Source organism: Myotis yumanensis, unplaced genomic scaffold, assembly GCF_028538775.1.
Source record: "Myotis yumanensis isolate MYYU_CA2020_CCGP unplaced genomic scaffold, mMyoYum1.0.hap1 SCAF_17, whole genome shotgun sequence".
Classification (NCBI taxonomy): Eukaryota; Metazoa; Chordata; class Mammalia; order Chiroptera; family Vespertilionidae; genus Myotis; species Myotis yumanensis.
The window spans coordinates 12,758,344-12,780,913 of NW_027223768.1; the positions used below are offsets into that span (position 1 = coordinate 12,758,344).

The following is a 22,570-nucleotide window of genomic DNA, read 5'->3' on the forward strand; positions in this document are numbered from 1 at the left end:
ATTTCAGGATAGATATATAATTTTAATAGTTAATTTAAAATAAAAATCAAGGCTGGATTGGTTTTGGAGAAAATATCTGATTTGCAGAACATTTTTTTAAATCATGAAATTACAAGCCATTGGTGAGAACAGCCTTCTTCTTCCCCCAGGCTCCTCACAGAGCCTCCTTAGGAAATGAGGTGAATCATCTCCCTTACTCCTCTCCACTAGGGCTTGGCTCTCCCCAAAACCCAAAGGAGAAATAAGTCCTCCATTGCCTCTTCCCATTTCTACCAAGAGTCAGCCTCCAGCCCGTTGGGAAGCCCTATATCAGATCCAAGCTCCCGAGATGAGGGCCCTTTGGTTCCCCGGTAAGGATGGGCACATCTGGTCAGAGAAGCCACAAGAAAGGCCACATGGAAGGACTGAAACCTTTGTTTGTCAACTTGTGTAGACAGTTGTCAGTGTTCCCAGGTATGACCATCTTATAAACACGTCCATAGTCACAGAGGGAGAGGAGGAAGGATGGAAACCCTGAGCAGAACCAGGCCCCACCATCTCATCATGGCGCCACCAAAGTCCCTCTCAGAGGGGCTCATTGGCAGAGAAGCCAGTAGCTCTCTTGACCAGTTACTGGGGCTGGAGGAAAGATAAGGGCCCCAGACGGAAAAAGGCTGGTCCTTGGAGAGGTATGAATGTGCAGGTATAAAAGGCAAGAAGAGCATCCTTATCTCCTCGCCGTGGCTAAGGCACTGAGAGGAAAGAAGGAATTTAGGAATGAAGATGGAAAGGGGAAGAGAAAGGCTCTTCTGGACTCACTTGATTAGGGAAGATAAAAAATAGGGCTGGGAGGTGGGGTTGGGGGGGCGTCTACCACATGGGCCCCATGACTGTGCAAAGAGGAGCATCGAGGAGCAGGTAGAGCCACGCCAGCGTGTCCATTACCCATAATGTTCCCCACACCCTGCTCCAGAGTGGGAGGAAAGCTGGTTACAGGAATCAAGGTAGCAGAATATCCTAGGGTATTTCCCTGAGCCTGAGGATTAAGGGCTAAAGTAATAAAGCTTTATATACATGGCAATTTCTCTCCCTTCCTGTCCTGCTCAATCCCCCAAACCTATTTGCTGACCATCCTGCCGCTGTAAGGGAGAAGAGGAAGGGCTCGGCACTTACGGGCTCGGGTGGCTTAAGATACCCACTCCTCTAGAGGAAAAGGAAAGTCTGTCTACCACCTTAGCACTGATACCCTTTTATCACCACCACTCCCTGTCTCAGGTCTGAATGATTGTGTCCCCCGAAAGAATGAGGAATCTGAGGCAGGGCAAAGCAGGGCTGGCCAGGATAGGCCTCGAGCGTGGCCTCTGGGCCTTGTGGACCGAGAGCTAACAGGAGCTGGTCTGCAGGTTGCTCTCCGTAAGCAGTGATGCGATGGAGGAAGGATCGTACACATTGTCGAATTCCTCGTCTGAGCTCAGCCCTTCGTGTTGGAGGGCTGACTCAGCAGCTGTGCGGGAAGTTTTGCGCCTGAGTCAAAGAGAGGAATACTGGTCATGGAGGGAGGTAGAAAGATTGAGACAGCCAAACTTTTCATGCTAAAGAGACTCCCAATTCTTCTAAGACCTAAAGCTACTCCCAAGATCCCCCACTAATCAGAGATTTGGGGAGATGGGGTATAGAATAGAGGCTGAGATACTAAAAGGTAATCATACTGGCTTCCAGCCAGGAATAAGTGACTTCCAAGTCCCATCTGAGAGATCCTCTTCTCCCTAGAGGTCAGCCAGGAGAGCCCATCCCCCTCCTGCTCCACTATCCCGATGGGGCAGGGGCAGTAAAGCAGCCCATACCAGGAGTCCTTCTCCAGAGCTTTGATCCGGGTCTGGAGCTGTTCATTGACCTCATGCTGCTCCTCCAGCTCACGCTGGGCCTTCTTCCTCAGGCCGTCCAGTCGCTCAATTTCCTCTTCTGCTTCGTCCACCTGCCGCTTCAAAGCCTTCACCTTCAGGCTTAGCTGGGAAGGATACCAAGTCCCCACATTAGAAAAGCATCTGCTGCCACCATGGCCTGGGACCCTCCCCTGTAGCAATCTTGACAAGGGATCACTGCCCCTTGGAAAACATTGTGACCATGAGCAAGTTCCCTAAGCTCACAGGTTTGTCTTGGGGATTAAATGTGTTAATACATGTATAATACTTAGAGAAGCTCACACATCATATGCACTAAACACATGTGCTTCCTATAACTCTAATAATCCAATCCTTTCAGTCAAGTCTCCATTTTGATATGAGGAAAGTCTAAGTTTGGAAGACCCATGAGATGGGACCAACCTTGGCCTTCAAGCAAACGCAGTATGTACTGGCCGCATCGTTGCTTGGCCCCGGCTATGGTCCTTACCTGGTCTTTCTGGTCATTGACATGCTGCCGCTCATCATCAATCTGGATGGACAGCTCTTTAACCTTCCGCTCCAGTTTTCGGTTGGTGGACTGCAGAACTGTCTTCTCCCTAAGACGGTGGGGTAGAGGGGTGTCTATAGCAGTCACCATTTCTTTCTTTTTTTAAAAAAATATATTTTATTGATTTTTTACAGAGAGGAAGGGAGAGCGATAGAGAGTTAGAAACATCGATGAGAGAGAAACAACGATCAGCTGCCTCCTGCACACCTCCTACTGGGGATGAGCCCGCAACCAAGGTACATGCCCTTGACCGGAATCAAACCTGGGACCTTTCAGTCCGCAGGCTGATGCTCTATCCAGTGAGCCAAACCGGTTAGGGCCACCATTTCTACATTAACCCCAATTTGGACTTCTAGTGCCTCCACAGACTCCTCTCAGTCATGAGCCCCACCATTAGACCAGGGAAGATCCAGGGCAGGTCCAAAGAACTGGAAGATAGACATCCATTCACATTTTAGAATTTCTGTAACTCTCTCTCTCGGTTTTCTATCAAGAAAGAAGTTCTCCCAAAAGATCAGGCCGGATTGGCCATGTCTGAGGTAGAAGATGGAGGGAGCACCAGAGGAGAAAAGTCCAGAGGGAGAGAGGAAATATGGGTCCACCTCACCTCTCCTCAGCCTGCAGCCGCTCCTGCAACTCCTGATTCTGGGATTCAAGCTGAGAGAGGCTGGTGTTGGGCTTCTGGAAGCTTTCTGAGCTGGCCAACCGGCTCTTCAAGTCCTTGTTCTGAGAGGGACAGGAAGCCTCCACAGTTAGCTCTCTTCTGATCCCTTCCGTGGCCATTCTCCCTGCCTCCTGTGATCCATCCCCAAGACTCCCCCTCACCTGTCTCTCCAGGGAGATTTTGTCACACTCCAGGTCCTGCCGAGCGGACCTCTCCTGCATGAGCTCTGTCCTTAGCTGGTCTACCTAGGGGAGGGATGAGAGGAACCAGACTTGGGGAAAGCTGACGATGAACCACCAAGCTGAACCGAGTGAGGCAGAGTGACTGCAGGATGCTCCCTGAACTCTGAGTCCAAAGGTTCAGCTCAGAGGTAGACACAGATGCAGAGTAAGGAAGGGGTTACCTGGTCCCGGCCGCGATTCACCCTGTCGGTCAGCAGCTCCACAGTGTTCCTCTCCTCGTCTAGCTCTGCCTCCAGCCGTGAGACTTTTTCCTGTGGCGGAGGGACAACGGGATACCAATCAGGCCGTTCTCAAAGCCCAGCCTCCAGACTTTTCTCTCTCACACATCCCCAGAACCTGTTGGTCTTTGCCTCTGCCCAGAGCCACCACGGGGCTTGTGCCCTCTGCTGACCAGGTGTGGCATCAAAGGGAAAGAGTGGAGCCTGCTCTGGCCTTGGCCCCTTAGCAGAATGACAAACCTCAGAATCTACTGCTCAGTGGGGCAGCCCTATTACCCTATTGAGAAAACAGAGAAACCACAGATCTCCCACCTGTGCCAGGTCCCAGGCCCTCTTCTTTCCACGCCCCTCGCACCACCACAAGGCCACCGCACACTGTCCCCACCTCAAGGCCCTTGAACTGCCGGGTCCTGTCATCCTGGGAGCGTTTTTTGTTCTGGGCCTCTTGCTCCAGCTCCTTCAGCCGCTGGGCCAGAAGCTCCTTGTCCAGACGGGCTGTGTCCCGTTCGGCCTGGGAATCCTGCAGGGCCTGCCGCAGCCTCTGGGTCTGGGCAGAAGGGAAAATGCAACAGTTCAGAGAAGTAAGGTGGGGATTGAGGGGTGGGAGCAGTCCACAATTTTTTAGAATTGCCAGTGTATGGTGATGATAAAAAGCAGAATGATTTTTAGTCCCTTTTGTTTCTTGTTTAAAAACTTCCTGCACAGACTGGAATCACCTGAGGAGTTTTTAGACTACTGATCCCCAAGGATTATGATTTAAATGGTACAGGATGCAGCTTGAACACTGGAATTTTTAAAAATCTTCCCAGGTGACTCCAATGTACATCTGAGTTTGAAAATCCCTGCTCTACAGACAATGCAACCTCTATTGTCTGTACCTAGGGTAGACCACTCCCTCCCTCCTCCCCCACCTTGTATGTCACTCTAAATGGTTAGACACTAAACCTGGGTCTCTCAGGATTCCTGGGCCACAGGTTTAGTTAAGAGGCAATGACCTTCAAACCAAGGACACAGGAAGGGTTCCCACCCTCCTGCCACTTAAGCTCCTACCTCATCCTGAAGCCGGTTCAGCCCCCCAGAGGTCTTCTCAGCTTCATTGGCCCACTCCTTGGCCTGGCGCTGGGCATCTGCCACCTCCCGCCGGGCCTTGTCCTTGTAATCCTCCAGCTGGGCCTGGAGCTGCTGCAGGGCTTGCTTAGAGTCATCCCCCATCTGCTCCAGCTGGGACGCACAGAGCAGAACGTTTTCAGGACCCAATTCTTCTCTGGGTCCAAGCTCTCAAGACCCTCCCAGAGCTTCCTTCCTGCTGAAGCAGCCCCTTTGTTGCTCTGTCCTGGGCCTAGGACTCTGGTATGGCTACTAGTAATGTACAGATTGCCTGGGTTCAACTCCTGGCTCTACCACTTACTAGCTATGTGACCACAGGCAAGTTACTTATCCTCTCTGGGTCTCAGTTCCCCATCTGTAAAATGGAACAATAATAGTACCTACATCACAAGGTTGTTGGGAGAGTTATATTAGTTAATTATGTAAAGTACATACAACAGTGCCTGATACACAATAAACTTTAAATGACCTTATTTCAGCAAACCCAATATTCCAATGGTGTATCACTAAGAAAAATTTGCCAATTGAACTACAATATACCATCAGTTATAAGCCAAAACTCACCTTCAGAGATAATAAAATGTACATTTCAGAAATGATGAACTATAGTAGGTGTTTGCTCTAGTTTTATAATGTAAGAGACTGGGAGGACAACCTTAGCTGAAAACAAGCAATTGATTTCTTTTTCTTCCTTCCTCCCTCCTTCTGCTACCCCAAATATAAAATTCTCCCACTGAAGATTCTTACATTTAGGTCTTATAGAGTTCTAATGGAGAATTCCAGGAGACATTTCCAAGGATCAAGACCATAAAGGAATGGAGCGTGGGGAGAAGGGCAAGAGCACTGAGGGGAGGTAGGGAGGATGTCACTCTCTGAAGATTTGACCTTGGCCTCCCCAACAATGAACTTGAGGAAAGCAAACAGCACACATTCTGACCCACATCACCCTGTCCCCCCAGGCAAGCTTCTGAATGAGCTGGGCCTCTTCCAGAGCCCAGGCGCCCCATGCCCCACCTCCTTGTTCAGTCGGTCCACAGTCCTATCCAGCAAGCGCTTCTGCTCTTCCAGCTCGGCCTTGCCCCTCCGCAGCGCCTCCCGCTGCTTCGCCTCCTCCTCCAGGGCCCGGTTCAGTGCCTGCTGCTCCTGTGCCATGCGGGCCAGCCCACGCTGGGCCTCGTCCAGCCGCACTTCCAGTGCCCGCTTGGCTGCTGCCAGGCTCCCTTCCTCCTCCTGGGCTGCATTCAGGGCCTCCTCTAGCCGCTGCTTCTCCACCTGGGGCAGGGGGGGTGGACCAAGAGGAGGTAAAGCTTGGGCTCTAGCCATTTGGAGGTGAGTAGATGGGAGAGAAGAGGAAGAAAAGGGTGAGCAACGAAAACAGGCTCAGATGGAGTAGAAAAAAAAAATCAAGACATAGAACATGCAAAGTTTGGGAGATAAGAGACAAAAATGCCTCTGTCCTGGCCTCTGCTGTTCCAGTCCAGGCCTCGAGTGCAAAGACTGGGACGTTCACACCAAAACACACTCCAGGAAACAAAGGCAAGGGGAACAGAGAGCTTGGAAGCGATCGGAAAAACACTAACGACAAAATAAAAGTGATGGCTGAGTATTCAGCAGGGACTAGAGGAGAGAGGGCCGCAGGAAGCCAACGAGGTCACCAGAGGCACTGACCTCGAGCCGCTGCACCTTGTCCCGAAGCCGAGCCTCCGCCACTTCCCCACCCTCCGCCAGGCCTCGCGCCTCCTTCAGCTGCTGCTCCAGACCCAGGATGCGCCTTCGGAATTCGTCGTTCTCCTCCTGGGTCTCCCGAAGCGTCGTTTCCACTGCTGCCCGACGTTGCCCCAGCACTGCTGCCTCTGCCTCCGCTGCCATCTGAGCCTGCGGCCGTGCAGAGTGGCGGCTCAGACCCCACGGCTCAAGGTTACTGTCCACGCCCAGGAAAAGCCCCCCACAAAGAGGCCACGAGAACTGGACTTCCAAGAAGGATAGAGGCTTCCCTGAGAAACCCACCCCTACAGAGGTGCACTGGGAGTCACCAGGGACAGCCCGGCCTCCCCCGGCCAAATCCTGGCGGCTGCAACCACACACTAGGACCAAGGATCTGGGCTGTACATACCCATGACAGGTAATTTTCCACGCCCTCTGGCTCCTCAGCCCTCCAGACCCCTCCGCCTCCACCTCCTAAGCCCTGTGCCCACTCCCCTTGCCTTGGAAGCCTCTTCACAGTCCAGTCTCAATTGCTGGAGGGTCTTTTGCAGCTGGACGTTCTGCTGTTCCAGCTCCCGGCCTCGATCAGCCTCGACCCTCAGCTGTTTCTCCAACTCCCGCTCCCGGTGTCGCCCGGCCACCTCCTGGCTCTGCCGCTCTGCCCGCAGCTCCTTCAGTTCCTCCTGTGTCCGGCGCAGCTCCTAGGAGGGAAGGGGCATGGCAACAGGACAGAAGGCCGGCTGGGACACCAGCACGTGGAGAAACTGAACCCCCGCACATTGCGGGAGGGAGTGTAAAATGGTGTGGCTACCCGGGAAAGGGGTTTGTAGTCTCTCCAAAAGTGAACCCTGGAGTGACCACAGGACCCGGCAACTGAAAACGTACGCACAGGGGGTGGCAAAAGTAGGTTCACAGTTGCAGGTGCAACACAAGAGTTTATTCTTGCATTATTATTTACGAAGCATTGTATTGTTTTCCATGCGAACAACTGTAAGCCTACTTTTGCCACACCCTGTGTATGCCCGAGAGCATCGAAAACATGTTCATTTTAAATGTGTGCATGAGTGTTCGTAGCAGCACTATTCCTTATAGCTCAAATGGAGGGCTGACCCGAATGTCCACCAGCGGGCAAACAGATGAACAAATGTGGTCTATCCGTACAGCGGAATATTATTCAGCCATAAAAAGTAAAGCACTGATCATTGCTACATGAGTAAACCGTGAAAAACATTACACTGGGTGAAAGAAACCAGACATAAAAAAAAAAAAAAAAAAAAAAAGCCACATGTTCTAGGAATCCATTTAAATATAAAGTCCGGATAGGCAAATCCACAGATGGAAAGTAGATTGGTGGTTGCCAGGGTGGGAAGAATGACTGCTCGTGGATATAGGGGTCTTTTTTGGGATGATGAAAATGTTCTGTAATTCGATAGTGGTGATGGTTGTACAACTTTGTGAATATACTTAAAACCACTAAATTATACACTTTATAAGGGTGAGTTTTATGACATATGCAATAAATCTCCATTTAAAAAATTATGTGGAATGAGAATAGATGAGGGTATGGATCAAAAAGGATTAGCTGTTAAATATTTTGAAAACCAAAATATGTGGCACAATACATAGTGGTGCTGCCCTGATTTCTTTTTTAAAAAGTTAAAACATGAGCTCTGGTTCTAATTCTTTAGCTATTAGCTACTTCTGAAATTCAGACAGTACCATAATTAGGCTGAAAGGTTATATAACATAGGGTTAAGTCTTCAATGTGAGAAACTAACAAAACTAATTACGAAGAAAAAGAAAAAAAATAAAAATAACACATTGTATGGTGTATATTGAACTGGGTCAGTCTGTTTTCCTAATGTATACTTTGTTTATTGGCTAAATACTTGATAAAATATACTTAATATGTGAGATAAATTAAATACTAGTTATTACTTTTTCACTTTATCCAGCATAATATATCAACTGAGATTGTCCAGAGGAATGCCTAGGTTCACTATGTCAACTAATATAGTGAACAGATTTCAGACTATCCTTGATACTTATTCAATATTTTAAATTAAATATCTTAAAATTTAAGAGTACTTTTGATTTCATAACCACCAAATATATTTGGTTAACATTTATTATGTTTTTCTCCACCAAATACTTTGTGGTAAGCTCAGGCATTTATATATCTGGAAAATCATCATTTAAAAATATGATTACCTTGATTACAATGAGGCAGTTTTATAGTACAGGCATGATAAATAAGCATTGATTAATTAATACTTATTAACTGAGCACCTGCTATGTATAGCATTTGAAACCAGCAGAGTGAATCAAAGGAATGTAGACCTACAAGGAAACTCAGGCGGCCATAAATGTCAGTTCTCTAAAATTAATGAAAATATTTTCTAAGTTTCTAAATCACCCCAAACAATCAGTTGCTTTCTTGGCCTTGATAAACTAATTCTAGGAATATGAAAAAAGTATTTGTGTGTTCCCTTCAATTTTATGCCCTCAACATTTATAAAATACCCATGTATGATAAAACATTTAATTCTACGCCTAGATTCTATACTCTCTATGCAGCTTTCAAATTACCACCTGGCTTCCCATTTAGGTCAGCTGGCTGTGCCAATGCAAGTATTCCAGTCCATGTGGCGACAACTCTCATTGGAAGTGAATAAACAGATGCTCTAATGTTTGTTTTAAAATTTAGTTAATGAGTACCCTCTGAGAGACAGAGCAGCTCTTGCTATGTGACCAAGTTAGGTTTCCAAACTTGCAAAAGAAATGACCCTGAAGTTTCACAAATCCACCTAAATGCCGTTACGCATGAGGTCTCTTGGGAAGCAGCCAGCAGCCTCTTGATATACTATTCATCCTGGCCACTGAGAGCCGTTTCCCCTAGAAACTTCTATTCTCAGTGAGACCAGCCAGCCCTGCTGGGTCAAAGACTCTGTGCTGGGACGAGATACGGCTGGGCAGGCAGGATGGGGCCTGCAAACCAAGCCCGAGGGAGATAGCCACATTCATGTGGGGATCCTCATGGAAAGGCGAGGCAGGCTCCTAACACCCCAACCTTCCCTTCTGCCCCTAACTCCCAAATACCTTCTTGAGCTCCTCCGCCTGGCGAGACTCTCCAGCACCAGCTCGGGCCTGCCCCAATTCCCTTTGCAAGGCATCTATCTTCTCCCCAAGCTCCTCTTCCATCTCCTCCTTCTCCATCCGCAGCTGCATGAGTCTGAGCCCAGACAGGTGAATTAAAAGGGGAAAGGGACAGGGTCAGGCCACTTGCCTGGGAGAGGTTAGCAGGACAATGAAAACCACCTCCCTGGAGGCTAATACACTGGGTACCCAGTCTCAGGAGGGAGGAAGCTGGATATAAAAAATAGCAGTTTGAGAAGCAGAGAGTAGAGAGCGCAGCAGGAGTGGAAAGGAAGTGGCCTATGGATAAGAATCATGGGTATGTATTCCTGGGAGAGGGGCAAGGTCCTTACTCTTGCTTGGTGGCTCTAAGCTCCTCTTTGTTCTTCTGAAACATGCTCTGCCAATGCCCTGTCTCCTCTGAGGTCTCCTCCAGCTCCCTCTGCAGCCCCCGCACCAGGGCCGACATCCTCTGCTTCTCGGCCTCTAATGCTGCATGGTCCTAAGGAAGGGGAGAGTCAGAGGACCAGAAGGCTTGGACGGGAGAGCTCACTTCACACCAGTGAGAATGTAGAAGGTCAGGCCCAGGTCGAGGGCATCCGGTGACACCCAGTGAAACCTGGTGCAATGCTAAGGGAAGGTTCTTCCTCCAGGTCATTATCTACACCCCTCCATTATCTATAGCAGGGGTGGGGAACCTTTTTCTGACAATAACCATTTGCATATTTATAACATCATTCACGGGCCATACAAAATTATCAACTTAAAAATTAGCCTGCTATATGTGGTCAAACATTTAATTAACTCACCCCTAATACCTTGGCGGGGCCAGACCAAATGATTTTTCGGGCCTTACATGGCCCACAGGCCGGATGTTCCCCACCCCTGACCTACAGGAAGCCTCCTCCCATTACTTCCCCATGGGGTTTTGACTACACACCCTCTGGTACTTCCGACCTGCACACCCTCCTCTGCCACTACAGGTTCCTGACCAAGGTTTTCATTACATCTCACATTTGTCTTTTAGGGGGAGTCCCATGACAGCCATGAAAAGTCCCAAAATACCAAGACTTCAGAGTAGCCCCCTTCCCAGTCCCTGCTCTTGTCACATGCCTGGGTTGCGTCTTGCATGCTCCGGCGAAGCTGCTCCGCATCTCTCTGGTACTGCTGCCGGACATTCTCCACCTCCTGGTCACGGGAGGCCACCTCCTCCTTCAGGGCCCCCTTCAGGGCTGTCAGCTCCCGCTCCCTCAGCCTCAGCTGCTCCTCTACCCGCTGTTTCCCCTCCAAGACCTCTTCAAGAAGTTCCCGGGTCTCTAACAAGTCCTGGGGAAAGTGCAAGTGCAAGTACAGAGGTGACCACCGGGTAGGATCCACCTGTCTAGACATTCATTCAGTCAATCAAAACATTTTTACCGAGCGCCTTGTAATCTGTTAGGCCTGGTACCAGGTGCTCTGTGACCTCCAAGAGGACTAGGGGAAAACCCACCATTCTGGGCTCTATTAGGTCTGTCTGAAAGCATACTTAGGGGTACTCCCATACTCTGAGGGTGCTCTAGCTGAAAGGAAGCAGGGGCTGGGGTCCCCAACCCACCTGCCTACCTTCATTAGCACTTGCTTAGCAGGCTCAGGACCTTGGGCCTGTTTCAGCTTGTCCTGCAGCTCCATCACCTGGGTCTCCAGCCCATGCCGCACCCTCTCTCCCTGGTCCAGGAGGAGCTTCATGTTCTGGAGCCTAATTAACAACAGACCACATTATTGAGCACTACATGTCAGAGAGTTTTCTAAACACTTTACATATATTATTTCATTTAAACCTCCTTCAAGTCTTTGTTTAAATCTTAATAAGAACTCCCCTAGCCCTGGCCGGTGTTGTACAATGGTTAGTGTTGGCCTGCGGACTGAAGGGTTCCATTCCCAGTCAAGGGCATGTACCTGGGTTATGGGTTCAATTCCTGGCCCTGTTGGGGCACATGTGGGAGGCCATCAATCAATGTGTCTCTCTCACATTGATGTTTCTCTCTCTCCCTCCCTCCATCCACTCTCTCTAAAAAAAATCAGTGGAAAAAATATCCTCAGGTGAGGATTAACAACAAAAAATACCTCCCCTAACTACTTTATTTAATACTGTAACCTGCTCCCCCATAACCTGGCCCTTCTGATCTGCTATAACTTACTCTACTTCTCACATATGAAAATTTTACTTAAGAATATATTTATTGCCCTCGCTTGTTTGGCTCAGTGGACAGAGTGTCAGCCTGCAGACTGAAGGGTCCCAGGCTCGATTCTAGTCAAGGGCACATGCCCAGGTTGCGAGCTCAATCCCCCGTGGAAGGCATGCAGGAGGCAGCCGATCAATGATTCTCTCTCATCATTGATGTTTCTATCTCTCTTTCCCTCTCCCTTCCTCTCTGAAATCAATAAAAGTATATTTTTTAAAAAAGAATATATTTATTGTTTACAGTCTGTTACCTCTCACTAGACACTGTGCTTCTGAAGAGCAGGGCTCTTCCTCTGTACGGTTCACTGGTGTACCTCAGGACTCTAGATCAGTGCATCACACAGCATTGCAAAAACATCTGCTGAATGAATGACTGAATCTTCACAACAGTCCTGAGAGGTGCTATCATTAACCCCATCTTACAGATGAAAAACCTGAGGCCGAGAGGCAAACCAGGTAACCTAACTCATGCACCATCACCATTACTGGAGAACTCCCTGTCTCCCTCTGCCCACAGGCAACCTCTAAATCCAACCTCAGCCCCATGCAGCCTCCCCTCAGCCCCTCCCATGCACCATCAGCTGCACTCACTCCTTCGTGCTCTGCTGGGCCTCCCCCATCCTCCTCTCCAGGAGCTCCTGCAGTCGGCTGCACTCTTCCGCCTTCTCCTCCAGCTGCCGCTCCAGCCCAACCCGGGATGGCTCCAGTTTCTGCCGTTTCTGAAAAGGAAAGGAAAGCATGTGGAGAGCAAGGAAAGCCTCTGAGAAGGACCAGGAATCATGGGAATTCTAGCATTTACTGACACTCACTATATAGTAAGCTATGTATTAGGGAACTTATGCAGATTATCTGCACTTAATCCTCATAGGAAGCCTTGGTATTTGTGATGGCTTAACAGACATCCACAAATTTTTAAAATTCCTTTCAAAAAGGGAAGACTCTGCCCTTGAGTATGGGCTGGGCTTAGGGACTCTCTTCTAACAAACAGAAAAAGGGGGGAATGACATGTAGTTTCTGAGACGAGATCATAAAAAAGGTCATAAAAAGGGCATCGCAGCTTCCTTCTCTCTCATTTCACTCACTCTGGGGGAAGGTAGTTGCCATATTGTAGGGACATATTGCAAGCTACCCTACGAAGAGATCCACACAGCAAGGAACGGAGGCTTCCAACCAACAGCCATAGAATAAGCCATTTTAGAAGCAGATCCTCCAGTTCCAGTCAACTCTTCCAATTACTGTAGCTCCCGTCAGTACCTTGAATGGAACCTCATAAAAGACTCCGAGCCAGAACTGCCCAGCTACGCTGCTCCTCAGACACTGGGAGATGTTGGCATGTTCAGCTTTGAGGAAATTTGTTACACAGCATTAGCTAACTAATACAGTTCAATTATTATCCCCACTTTACAGTCAAGGCAATGGAGGCTTAGAACAGTTAAAGAACTTGCCCAAGGTGCTACAAAGCCAACGACTAAGGGTGCCGGGATTTGAACTGTTAGTTTGACTCACAGCTCACCATTTAACTACGACACTAAATAGAAAACAAAGGCAGTTACAACCCACCACTTACGGAGCACCAACAACATACAGGCAATACTGAAAACATTGGAAGCAGTATTTTTTTTTGGGGGGGCGGGGCGGGCAGGAAGGGAAGTATATAGACATTAGAATAAATTAACTTGTGATTTCAAATGTCTTCTCTGCAACTTACTACCTTGAGCAATTCACTTAACCTCTTTGACCTTCAATTTTCTCATAAAAAAAAAGTCCAGGATGCCTACCTTACAGGGTCACTATAATTATTACGTAGTATCCAGAAGAGCACCTACTACAAAAATTATACTTAATAAAAAACAGCTACTATTATCACCGTCATTATGATGATGATGAAAAAAGAACTGAGGTAAGTAATTTGCTCCAGATTTATACAGCCAGTAAGTGGCAGCGCCAGGATGGGAACTGCCAAAGGAAATGGAATGAAAAGTAGCTGGACTCCTGATGAATGTGCTCTTCCCATCTAAGCTCCAGGGAAGCCCAGAAGCCCTTGCTGGGACCGGCACACATCCTTGTCTCACAGGACACAGGCGTGCTTACCCCATTACCTGGCGGACCCAGCCCAGGTTAAGGTTCTCCCCACAGTGGTTCTTCCTCCCTCCTGTGCCTCTAGCCTCCCCTCACCTTCACCTCTTCATCCAGCTTTTGCTGTAGCTCCTCCACTTTTCGGCTGAGTTCACCCTGCCCTGCCGGGGACTTAGCCGAACCAGGAGCAGCCATCTGCCGGAGACAATGGTGGGGAAGGAAGTGAGTCCACGCGGACCCTGACCCTGACCCTTGCTCCCACCATGAGAAGGCCCCCACTCACCACCAGAGGCTGCATCTGCTCCAGCACCAAACTGACCTTCCTCCTCACAGATGTTTCACTTTCTGAGCTCCTGGGGGATAAAAGGACAGAAGCAAAGGTTAGGGGAGGGAAGAGGTAGCGGAGATGAGGGGAGTTAGGGTGAAGAGCCTGGGGGATGGGAAAGGAAGCTAGAAGGAAAAGAAGGGAGGTCCCGCTCACCCCTCCCTCAGGATGCCATAGATGGTGGCCTTCACGTGGTCCACACCGCCTGGTGGGGTTGCCTCCTGCTGGTCTCGAAGAAGGTCTGGAGTTGATTTGAACTGCAAAAAAGCAAACCCAAAGAAACAGGAATATTAAGCCAGAAGCCTGTGCGAGGTCCAGATGGGCCAGAAGTGGCAATTAGGAGACCAGGCCCTTCAAGCATGAACAAGCCTGAAGTCAGGTAAAGAGGCAGCAAGACCACTGAGGCCTGAGCCACAGGCCAGGGAGGATACACCTCTCGCTACTGTTGCAAACCAGCTTTTCCTCAACAAGCAGATCTCAACCAGCGGTGAGCTGTATCACAAGTAATTCTGCACTAATGACAGTCCATGTATTCGCGTTTGTAAATGATTTACTATTAGAATGGGCTTCACTTTGTCTCGGGGTACAATCACTCCCCCACTTATTTGCATCCCTGAGTGGGAGACAAAGATGGGAGTTTTGGCAAGAGCACCAGGGAGCGGCTCCTATCCTCCGAGCCTGCCTTACGCACACAACAGTCCTGGCGAACGCTAGTGACTGAGGCACAGGAAGTCACTATCCATGCTTGTGAACGGTGATTTTACAGTTGGTTCTGTTTCCTTTCTAATTTTGCCCATGGAAATCTGTCCACGTGGATGGAAGAAGTGAAAGACAAAAGGTGGAAACTTTCTGCCCTCGGTTATTTGAACCAGCAAGGGGTCCCAGGGCATGGGTCAGGGCTGACGAGAAGGGACCAGGGTTTGGGCGCAGAGAGGTGGGGTCTGACCTGCAGCATGGCAGGGTCCTGTGTCCTCCCTCGAGGCTCCTCAAAACTCTGAAGGACCCAGTCCTGGGTCTGACGGGAACGGCTGAACCCACTGGGAGAGTTCTGGCTCTGTATCGGCTGTTTCAAGCTGCCCACGTGGCTGTCATGCTTTCTGCTAGGGCTCCAGTGGTTGGGGGACCTGCGCTCCCGTTCCTCAAGGGTGTCCCGTGGGAGCCGGTTGTCCAGGCTCTGGCTCCGCTTGCGCTGTTCAGGGGGCACCGAACGCATGCGGCGGCCAGTCCGGCCCCGGGCCTGGCCCCCATGGCGACTGTCAAACTTGTTGATGAGTGAGTCCACTGAAGACAGAGGAGCAGTGTCAATGGTGCTCCCTGGGGGAGCTTCATGGGGGGCCAGCTCCAGCAGGCTGGTGCTCCTGTTGCCCGGACCCATAGGGGCAGGGCCTGTCAGCGAGGCCTGGGACTGGGAGCGCAGGAGCCGTCCATTCCAGTGGGCCCCAGGCTCCTCATCAGACATGCTGTCCTGCAAGCGGCCAGACAACTCCTTGGCCCGAGAGTAGGAGCTCTCGGGGAATTCCGAGTCGGAGCTCAGAGCTCCCGGGGCCCCTCGGCTGTTGGCTCCCTTGATTTGGACCCCAAAAGAGTCGCCCCCTTTGTCCCCGCTGTTGAGCACCACGAAGGGCTGTCCAGCGATGCCCTGCACACGCACGGCGACCCCATAGCTGCTGGCTCTTGCATCCTTAGCTGGGCGTCGCCCCCCATGACGCAGGGTGCCCATCTCTGTGGTGCCCACTGGATCTGTGATGAAGCGAATCTGGACTCCATGGTCTACAGGGCTCCGGGGCTCGGCCATGGTGAATGCCTGCTCCATGGGCCGGAAGGGTCCTAGAAGATGAAGAAAAGCGGGTAAGCAGAAACCCAGGAACCTCCTCTCCCCAGTTGTGTGAAGGTGATTGTCCTGTCAGTTCCTCCCGTGTAAAACTGTGGTTTTCATACTTGATCTGAGCAGCAGAAGCATCCCCACGGCCTATGAAAACACACACTGCTGGACCCACTCCCAGAGTTTCTGACTCAGTAGGTCTGGAGCGAGGCCTGAAGATTTCCATTTCTAACAAGTCCTGCCTAACAGACACCTCCACCCAATGGAACAATGGGGCCTCCAGTCCTACAGCTCATTTCAAATACAGAAGAACCCCAAGGTGTTCTAGCCCATTTCTGGGATGCGTAAGCTGACAGCAGTGATGTATCTGGATTGCGGGTACTGAGAGCGAGGGACAGGGATGGGTAAGTGACTGGCTTTCTATGGTGTATCTCTCTTTGTTCCTTTTGAATTTTGGAACCATGCAGATGTGTTGCCTATTCAAGAAAAAAAATACGTAAATAACATGTCAGAGTGCCAGTCCAAGGGGCCCCAGGACAGGCAGACTTGTGCCACCTGAGGGCCAGAGCCAAGCCCACCTATAGGCCAGCTCCCCAGTCCACATTGCCCAAGCTCAGCGTCAGCAAATGGAATGTCCTGCAGGTGTGCTCTGGCTCCCAGAACTTGGGGAGGAGCAGTGAATAAGAACTCCAGCTTCTGCTAATCTCCACCAGAGCCTTGCACCAACCTGGAGGAGGAGCCTCTAACGTGCCAGACAAAGACACAAACATACCCAGCTCCACCTCCCAGGGGAGCTCTGGGCCAAGGAAACTTGGCAAGGGCTTGTAGAAGTACTGGGAAGCCCAGGGAACTGGTGAGAGGAGAAGGTAGGGCCAAACTCCAGGTGAGGAAGGGCTCGGTGGGAGGGAGTCTCCTGCAGAAGGAAGAGCATTCCTAGCATTCCAGGCCCTTACCCTCCAGAGAAAGGAACAGGGAGGGAGGAGCCCCTTATTGGGGGGGAAAAAACACCTCAACACCTTTTTCAGTGTTGAGACTTCATTAGAGAACATAATAAAAGCAATACCTCCCCCGCAGAAGACAGCCCACCCAATCTTTACCACAGAATCTCAAGAGGGTCACATGAACACCTTAAGGTCCGCCAGTGAGTCCAAGGACCCCTGTCTTCCACTCTTCAAGCATCAGGGAAGACCTTAACCAAGGTCTTATCTGACTCAGATACCCTACACCAGTGATGGCGAACCTATGACACGCGTGTCAGAGGTGACATGCGAACTCATTTTTTTGGTTGATTTTTCTTTGTTAAATGGCATTTAAACATATAAAATAAATATCAAAAATATAAGTCTTTGTTTTACTATGGTTGCAAATATCAAAAAATTTCTATATGTGACACGGCACCAGAGTTAAGTTAGGGTTTTTCAAAATGCTGACACGCCGAGCTCAAAAGGTTCGCCATCACTGCCCTACATAGCAGGCTATTTCGTTGTCAGGGCCCTATGTTGGAATTCAAGTAAGAAATGGAATCAGAAAAGAAGCCACAAGGCAAAGGGATATGTTTTCCAAACCACTCATCCAGTAGAAGAGGCACTGGACTAGAATCAGAATCTGGCCCGGAATCCTAGCTCTGCTCTTCACCCGATGTACATAACCCTGGGCGAATCACAACTTTTCCGAGTCTCAGTTTCCTCATCTTTCAAATGGGTATAGCGATCATACCTCATGAGGTACTTACCTGTGAGAATTAGACAATAATTCCATGGGTGTATACAACTGTAAAAGTGTATCGTTATACACTCAATATTTTTGCACTTTATTTACTGGGGTTCTGCTTGAATAAAAACGTCAAGATATTAAACATGAGTTCCCCTCGCAGCATACGCCTGTCACGAAGCTGACAACACAGTAAGTACCCTGCACACCTGCTGCTCCTTCCAACAGGACTTCCTGGCGTCACCTGACTCATAGATGGATGTCACTTCCTCAGAGAAGCCTTCCCTCGCCACTCCTCACAAACTAGGTCAGAACCATGCTACATGCTCCACATTGTCCTTCAGTGAGTCTGCCTCGGCTTATTTTTATATATTTATCACAGCGATTCATTGCTTCCTGTCTGTCCCCCCACTAGACTGTAAGCTCCTCGAAGGCAGATGAACATGGCTCTTCGCTGACTCCTGTGTCCCCAGGATCTGGCACATTGTAGATGTGGGTAAATACTCGTTCAAGGTTGTATCTTGAACCAAGGCAGCCTCACATAGCAGTGGGATTTGCCCAAAGATTCCTCATGGCCATTTCTCGTCTGCCCTCGTAACAGGACCTCTTCCTGGCCTGGACTCCTTGCCCTCCTCAGTCATAATTTTGGAACCAGATGTGCCTAGACTGCAAGCTCTCAGAAGTCACATTATTTATTCATCATACAGCTCTACCCTGCCAGGACATCTCCTGATCTTCAAGATCCAGGTCAAGAAGTTCCCAGGCTTGGCTCGGCAGAGTGCACAGCCCCTTGCTCACCCAAGAGCAGCAAGTTGTTCGGAGGCAGCCTCGACCGCACCCTCCGGTCCCAGTGACTCCCTAACCTCACACACCTTCAGTCCCAGGACGTGTGGGTCAGAGGCCAGGAGGGCTGAAGGAATCTTTGGGGTGGGTCAGAAAGCAGGGCTCTAAATGATTCAACACGGAAAACCCGAAACCTATCCGCCTTCAGTTACAGAGGACAGCGGGGCGGGGCCAGGGAGCAGGGCAGCTCCAAAGCCTTGCGTAAGGCTCAGAGGCAGGTAAACAGTGATCTAGCGCCAGGCAACATGGAAGGAGTGCAGAGCCTTCACTCTCACCAGATGCCTGACCCTGCTTTTCCCTCCCCTGGCTGTGCCCAAGGCGTTCCTCACCAACTGTACCCTGGGAAGAGACCAGGCCTCAAGGCGATTCAGCTTCATCTGTCTGCCTCTGTCCTTCCGGTCTGCACCGAGGGGAAGGGCACTGCACTGGTACCAAACAGCCACTTCCCCCTGAGTTACACATTAGCCTGCCCTGCCCCAATTCCATCACCTCTGGCCCAGCCATAGCGTCTGGCTCCCAACTAGGAGTGACAGGGTCTCTGCACTACGGGCAGGAAGTGGGGGCGGGGTGGTTTGGGCTGTGCGGAAGAACCCATAGACCAGGGCTGGGGAATAAGCTAGACGCTACATACTCTGCAGATTTAGAAAACGGGAGAACTGGAATAGAGATTAGACTCCCCTCAGAAGTAACAAGGCAAGCAAATGGTCAAAATAGAAAAGGGCAGCTCAGGGACCTTCATCATTCAGCTCCTATGTTCTCCTCGTTACAGAGATAAGAAGGTTCCCTGTGAATCCAAAAAGAATCCCGCAAGTGGACTCCTGGCTCGGTCCACTAAAAGAGCCGAAACCTGAGAGCCAGGCTAGAGCTGCTTGGCCAGTGAGGGGGGAAAAAAAAAACACACAATGAGGAACTGGGCCCCTGCAAACTGGCTGGACTGGTTTGAGAGGCAAGGGGAAAGGGAGGGCCAGGGAGACTCCACGGGCAGCTGGTAAGGCCTGAGTTACTCCACACCACAGAGGAGGCCGAGGGGCAAAGCCATGGGCAGGGACTCTGTCTCGCAGAGATGCCAGGGCCCAGGCTCTGAAGGAGGAGGCAGAAGATAGAGGGGGAACAGGCGGGAGGAGCAGATGCACAAAGAACCTGGTGAAGGACCGGCCAGTGTGTGGCAGGAAGACTCGGCCTCTCTCTACTCCTCCCTCTCAAGTCCCCAAAGATGCATTCCTGATCCCACCTTTACCTTGGCCACCTCTCTGGACCTTAGTCCTCCCCTCCCCCACACAAGGAAAAGCAGCCCTCTCTGTCCCCTTCTGACCTCCCATGGAGGTGAAGGCATGCAGGTCAGCCTGCGGAAGGCAGGAAGGGTTGGTTCTGTGAAGCCAGATCCTCTTAGGGTCCGGCAAATCTCGGGATTGTCAGTCCCCTGGCGCCAGCCCCCTACTCTCAAATATCCAGGATGAAAGAAGAGGTGCGGAGGCACGTGTATGCAACATAGCGGTTGCTAATTATTTCCCAATTACAACAACTTTCCTCAGGCAGGGCATCAAAGGGGCCAAGCTAAGGCTGGCTCTGGCTCCCTTTTCTGCCTACGGCAAGGGAATCTGCCTCTCAAGTCTTGTCCGGGCCCCACTGTGCACCTCGCATCTAGCTGGAGACTTGGAGGTGCTAACTCCCCTCCAGTCTTGTGGTCTCCTGAAGAGTCCCGTCTGTTTCCTGCATCACTTGTGCCTACTGCCGGTCTGAGAGCCATCATGGTCTGGGAGTCAGGGGGGTCAGGGGTGGTTTCAGGGAGTAATGGGACTCTTCCGAGAGGCACCCAGGAGACTGGTTAGGCTCCCAAACCTCACCCAATGGCCCCTCTAAAAGTGCAGGAGAAGGTACCTGTGCTTGGGGGGAGGGCTTGATTCGTCCCGGAAAGAGGCCTGGTGAGAAAGAAATAGTTCTAGGTATTCTGTAGGCCTGAGGATCTTGCTTCCTCATATCCCTTTCTAGGGAGGCACTCTCTCAAGAGGAAGAAGGAAAAATTCTCCCTGCCATGAAAGCAAAGAGGACAGAAACCGAAAGCCTTAGTTTCACACCAGCACAGAGATGGGAGCCACCCTTGGTCCGCCCCTCGGTGTTGCTTATTTGCGACTGTCTTCCCCTGCAGGTGACTGGCGAGAGCAGGTGCCACACCTCAGAGCCATCTCAAAGCCAGAGGGGTGTCAGCACCGGCGACCCCGGCCGTCCCGTCGGGGGGGGGGGGGGGGGGAAGCCTCGGGGAAGCGGCACCTTCCCATGCTCTCCCCCTTCCGTCTCCGAGCCCTTTGCCCAGAGAAGACGAACTCCTTCCCCTCCAGCACCCCAGTCTCCCCCGGAAAGTCTGCCGCTGGGACCGGGCGCCTGACCTCCAGAGAGATCCGGGCTCTGAAACGCTCTTCTGTCCTGGGAATAACCTTCGCCTCGGGCGCCCCTCCCTCACCTGGCACTCTCCCAGGCACCTGCCTCTTGCACCCCAGAGTGGGGACCAGCTCTTAATCAGAACTCCCACTGTACCTTGACCTCCCCTCCCGTTCCCAACAGTGCCCCGGAGGGAGGTAGCCCTGATCGCCACGACCCCCGCCCCTCGGGGATACACCTGAGGCCCGCTGGCCTCTCAGGTGCCCTTGCCCCGACCCGGTTCACTCACCCCAGCCGAGCTCGGCGCTCCCGGGCTCGGGCTCGGCTCGGCTCGGGCTCGGGCAGAGCTGCACTCGCGGTTCCGGGCGCCCCCCCGCGCCCCTCTGTCGCTGGACGCTCCCTCCACCTCCCCCCCTTCCCACCAACCTGTTACTCCCCTCCGAGCTCCACCCCCATTGGCCGTCATCACACGCCCCGCCCTCCCCTTCCTCCGGTTGGTCCGTTTCCCGGGGGGGCGGGGCCGCCTCCAGCACCCGACCCGGGGTCGCCAGCCTGGGTGGGCGGGAGGTGCGGGCCGGGTCACGTGGGCCGGCGGGAGAGGCGGCGAGGGGCCCCAGGAGGCCATTTTGGGGGGGGTCCCCTCCCCCAAGAGCACCCCGCCTGGGTTCCATCCCGGGAGCCTCGGGCCAGAGCATCTTCTGGGCTCAGCTGGAAAATAGCTCGCGGCTTCCGATGTTCTCAACCGCCACCGCTGTCCAAACCCCTTTCTGCCCTGCACCCACCTTCGCATAGACCAGGCTACTCTTCCGTCGCTTCTGCAGAAAATATGCCCGGCCCCCCAGCTTTGGAGCCTCCTTCACTCTGCTCGCCTCCCTTTCCCCCAACCTGCGCCAGAACCCAATCTCGAACTTCCTTCCCCATCCCCTGGCCTCCACACATCTTTTTCACCGTAGTATTCATCACCTTCCAAATTATGTCACTCAGTCTTAGGAATCATGGTCATCGTTTGCCTTTTGTCCTACGGTAAGTTCCACCAGAGCAGGGATCTCTTGTTTGGGTGCATATTAGAGCTTAATACATATCTATGGAATGAATGGGAACGGGGGATGGAGTTTACATTGAATAGGAATGATCCTCATTCTAAATGGAAGGGGACTCAACCCCAGATTGTAAATCCACTATTTAAAAGGTGGGGGAGTTGACCCAGCCCCCAGGAGGGTAAAGTTGGGGGAGGGGGGTGCTCAGCAAATTCGAGGCACTGCTAATACACCAGCTGTGGTTAAACAGCACGGCTGTGAAGGTTGGCTTCCTACCTAGATGGTAGCCATTGAGATATGTAGCAAAGAGTGTGAGGTAGCTCACGTCGCTGGGTTCTGGATCTTGTCCACAAACATCTCTTGTGTACGCATTTAGGGTTAAAGAGGAGTCTGAAATGCAGCTGACAGTCCGGTTTGTTCACGGAAACTATTTCTTTCCCCTCCCCCCGGGCTTCAGAAGCTAGGTGTGTGTCCTGGAGGGTAAAGTCCATCCACCAGTTTCTTAGCTGGGATGCAAAGTCTCTGCATTCCAAAGGAAGCTTTGTGAAAGGTTAGAGTCATCCAACCGGCCCGCGCCCTGCGCAGGAACAGCAAAAAGCGGTGTGGGGGTGGGGACCCGAAGATAAAGTGGCCCTCGGACCGTTCCTCTCCTGATGAGGG

General features: G+C 51.3%; 1 protein-coding gene across 3 annotated transcripts; it reads right to left on the reverse strand.

The window, feature by feature from the left end:
• Position 1: 1 nt before the first annotated feature.
• On the reverse strand, positions 2 to 21,312 carry CGN (cingulin). 3 transcript variants are annotated; one of them, XM_070397383.1, is made up of 21 exons: positions 21,300 to 21,312; positions 15,069 to 15,949; positions 14,279 to 14,379; positions 14,081 to 14,150; positions 13,897 to 13,992; positions 12,313 to 12,440; positions 11,103 to 11,235; positions 10,614 to 10,826; positions 9,854 to 10,002; positions 9,465 to 9,597; positions 6,866 to 7,066; positions 6,330 to 6,536; positions 5,676 to 5,933; positions 4,605 to 4,775; positions 3,940 to 4,101; positions 3,498 to 3,587; positions 3,256 to 3,339; positions 3,038 to 3,156; positions 2,371 to 2,479; positions 1,824 to 1,987; positions 2 to 1,503 (listed from the first exon to the last, which is right to left on the reverse strand). In XM_070397383.1, the coding sequence occupies exons 2-21, from the start codon at positions 15,933 to 15,935 to the stop codon at positions 1,362 to 1,364; spliced, it is 3,597 nt and encodes a 1,198-aa protein (XP_070253484.1). In that variant the 5' UTR covers positions 15,936 to 15,949; positions 21,300 to 21,312; the 3' UTR covers positions 2 to 1,361. The 3 variants fall into 3 exon arrangements, with proteins under 3 accessions (XP_070253484.1, XP_070253481.1, XP_070253482.1); XM_070397380.1 differs by lacking the exon at positions 21,300 to 21,312 and adding an exon at positions 21,163 to 21,270; XM_070397381.1 differs by lacking the exon at positions 21,300 to 21,312 and adding an exon at positions 18,827 to 18,846.
• Between the last annotated feature and the right edge of the window lie 1,258 nt (positions 21,313 to 22,570).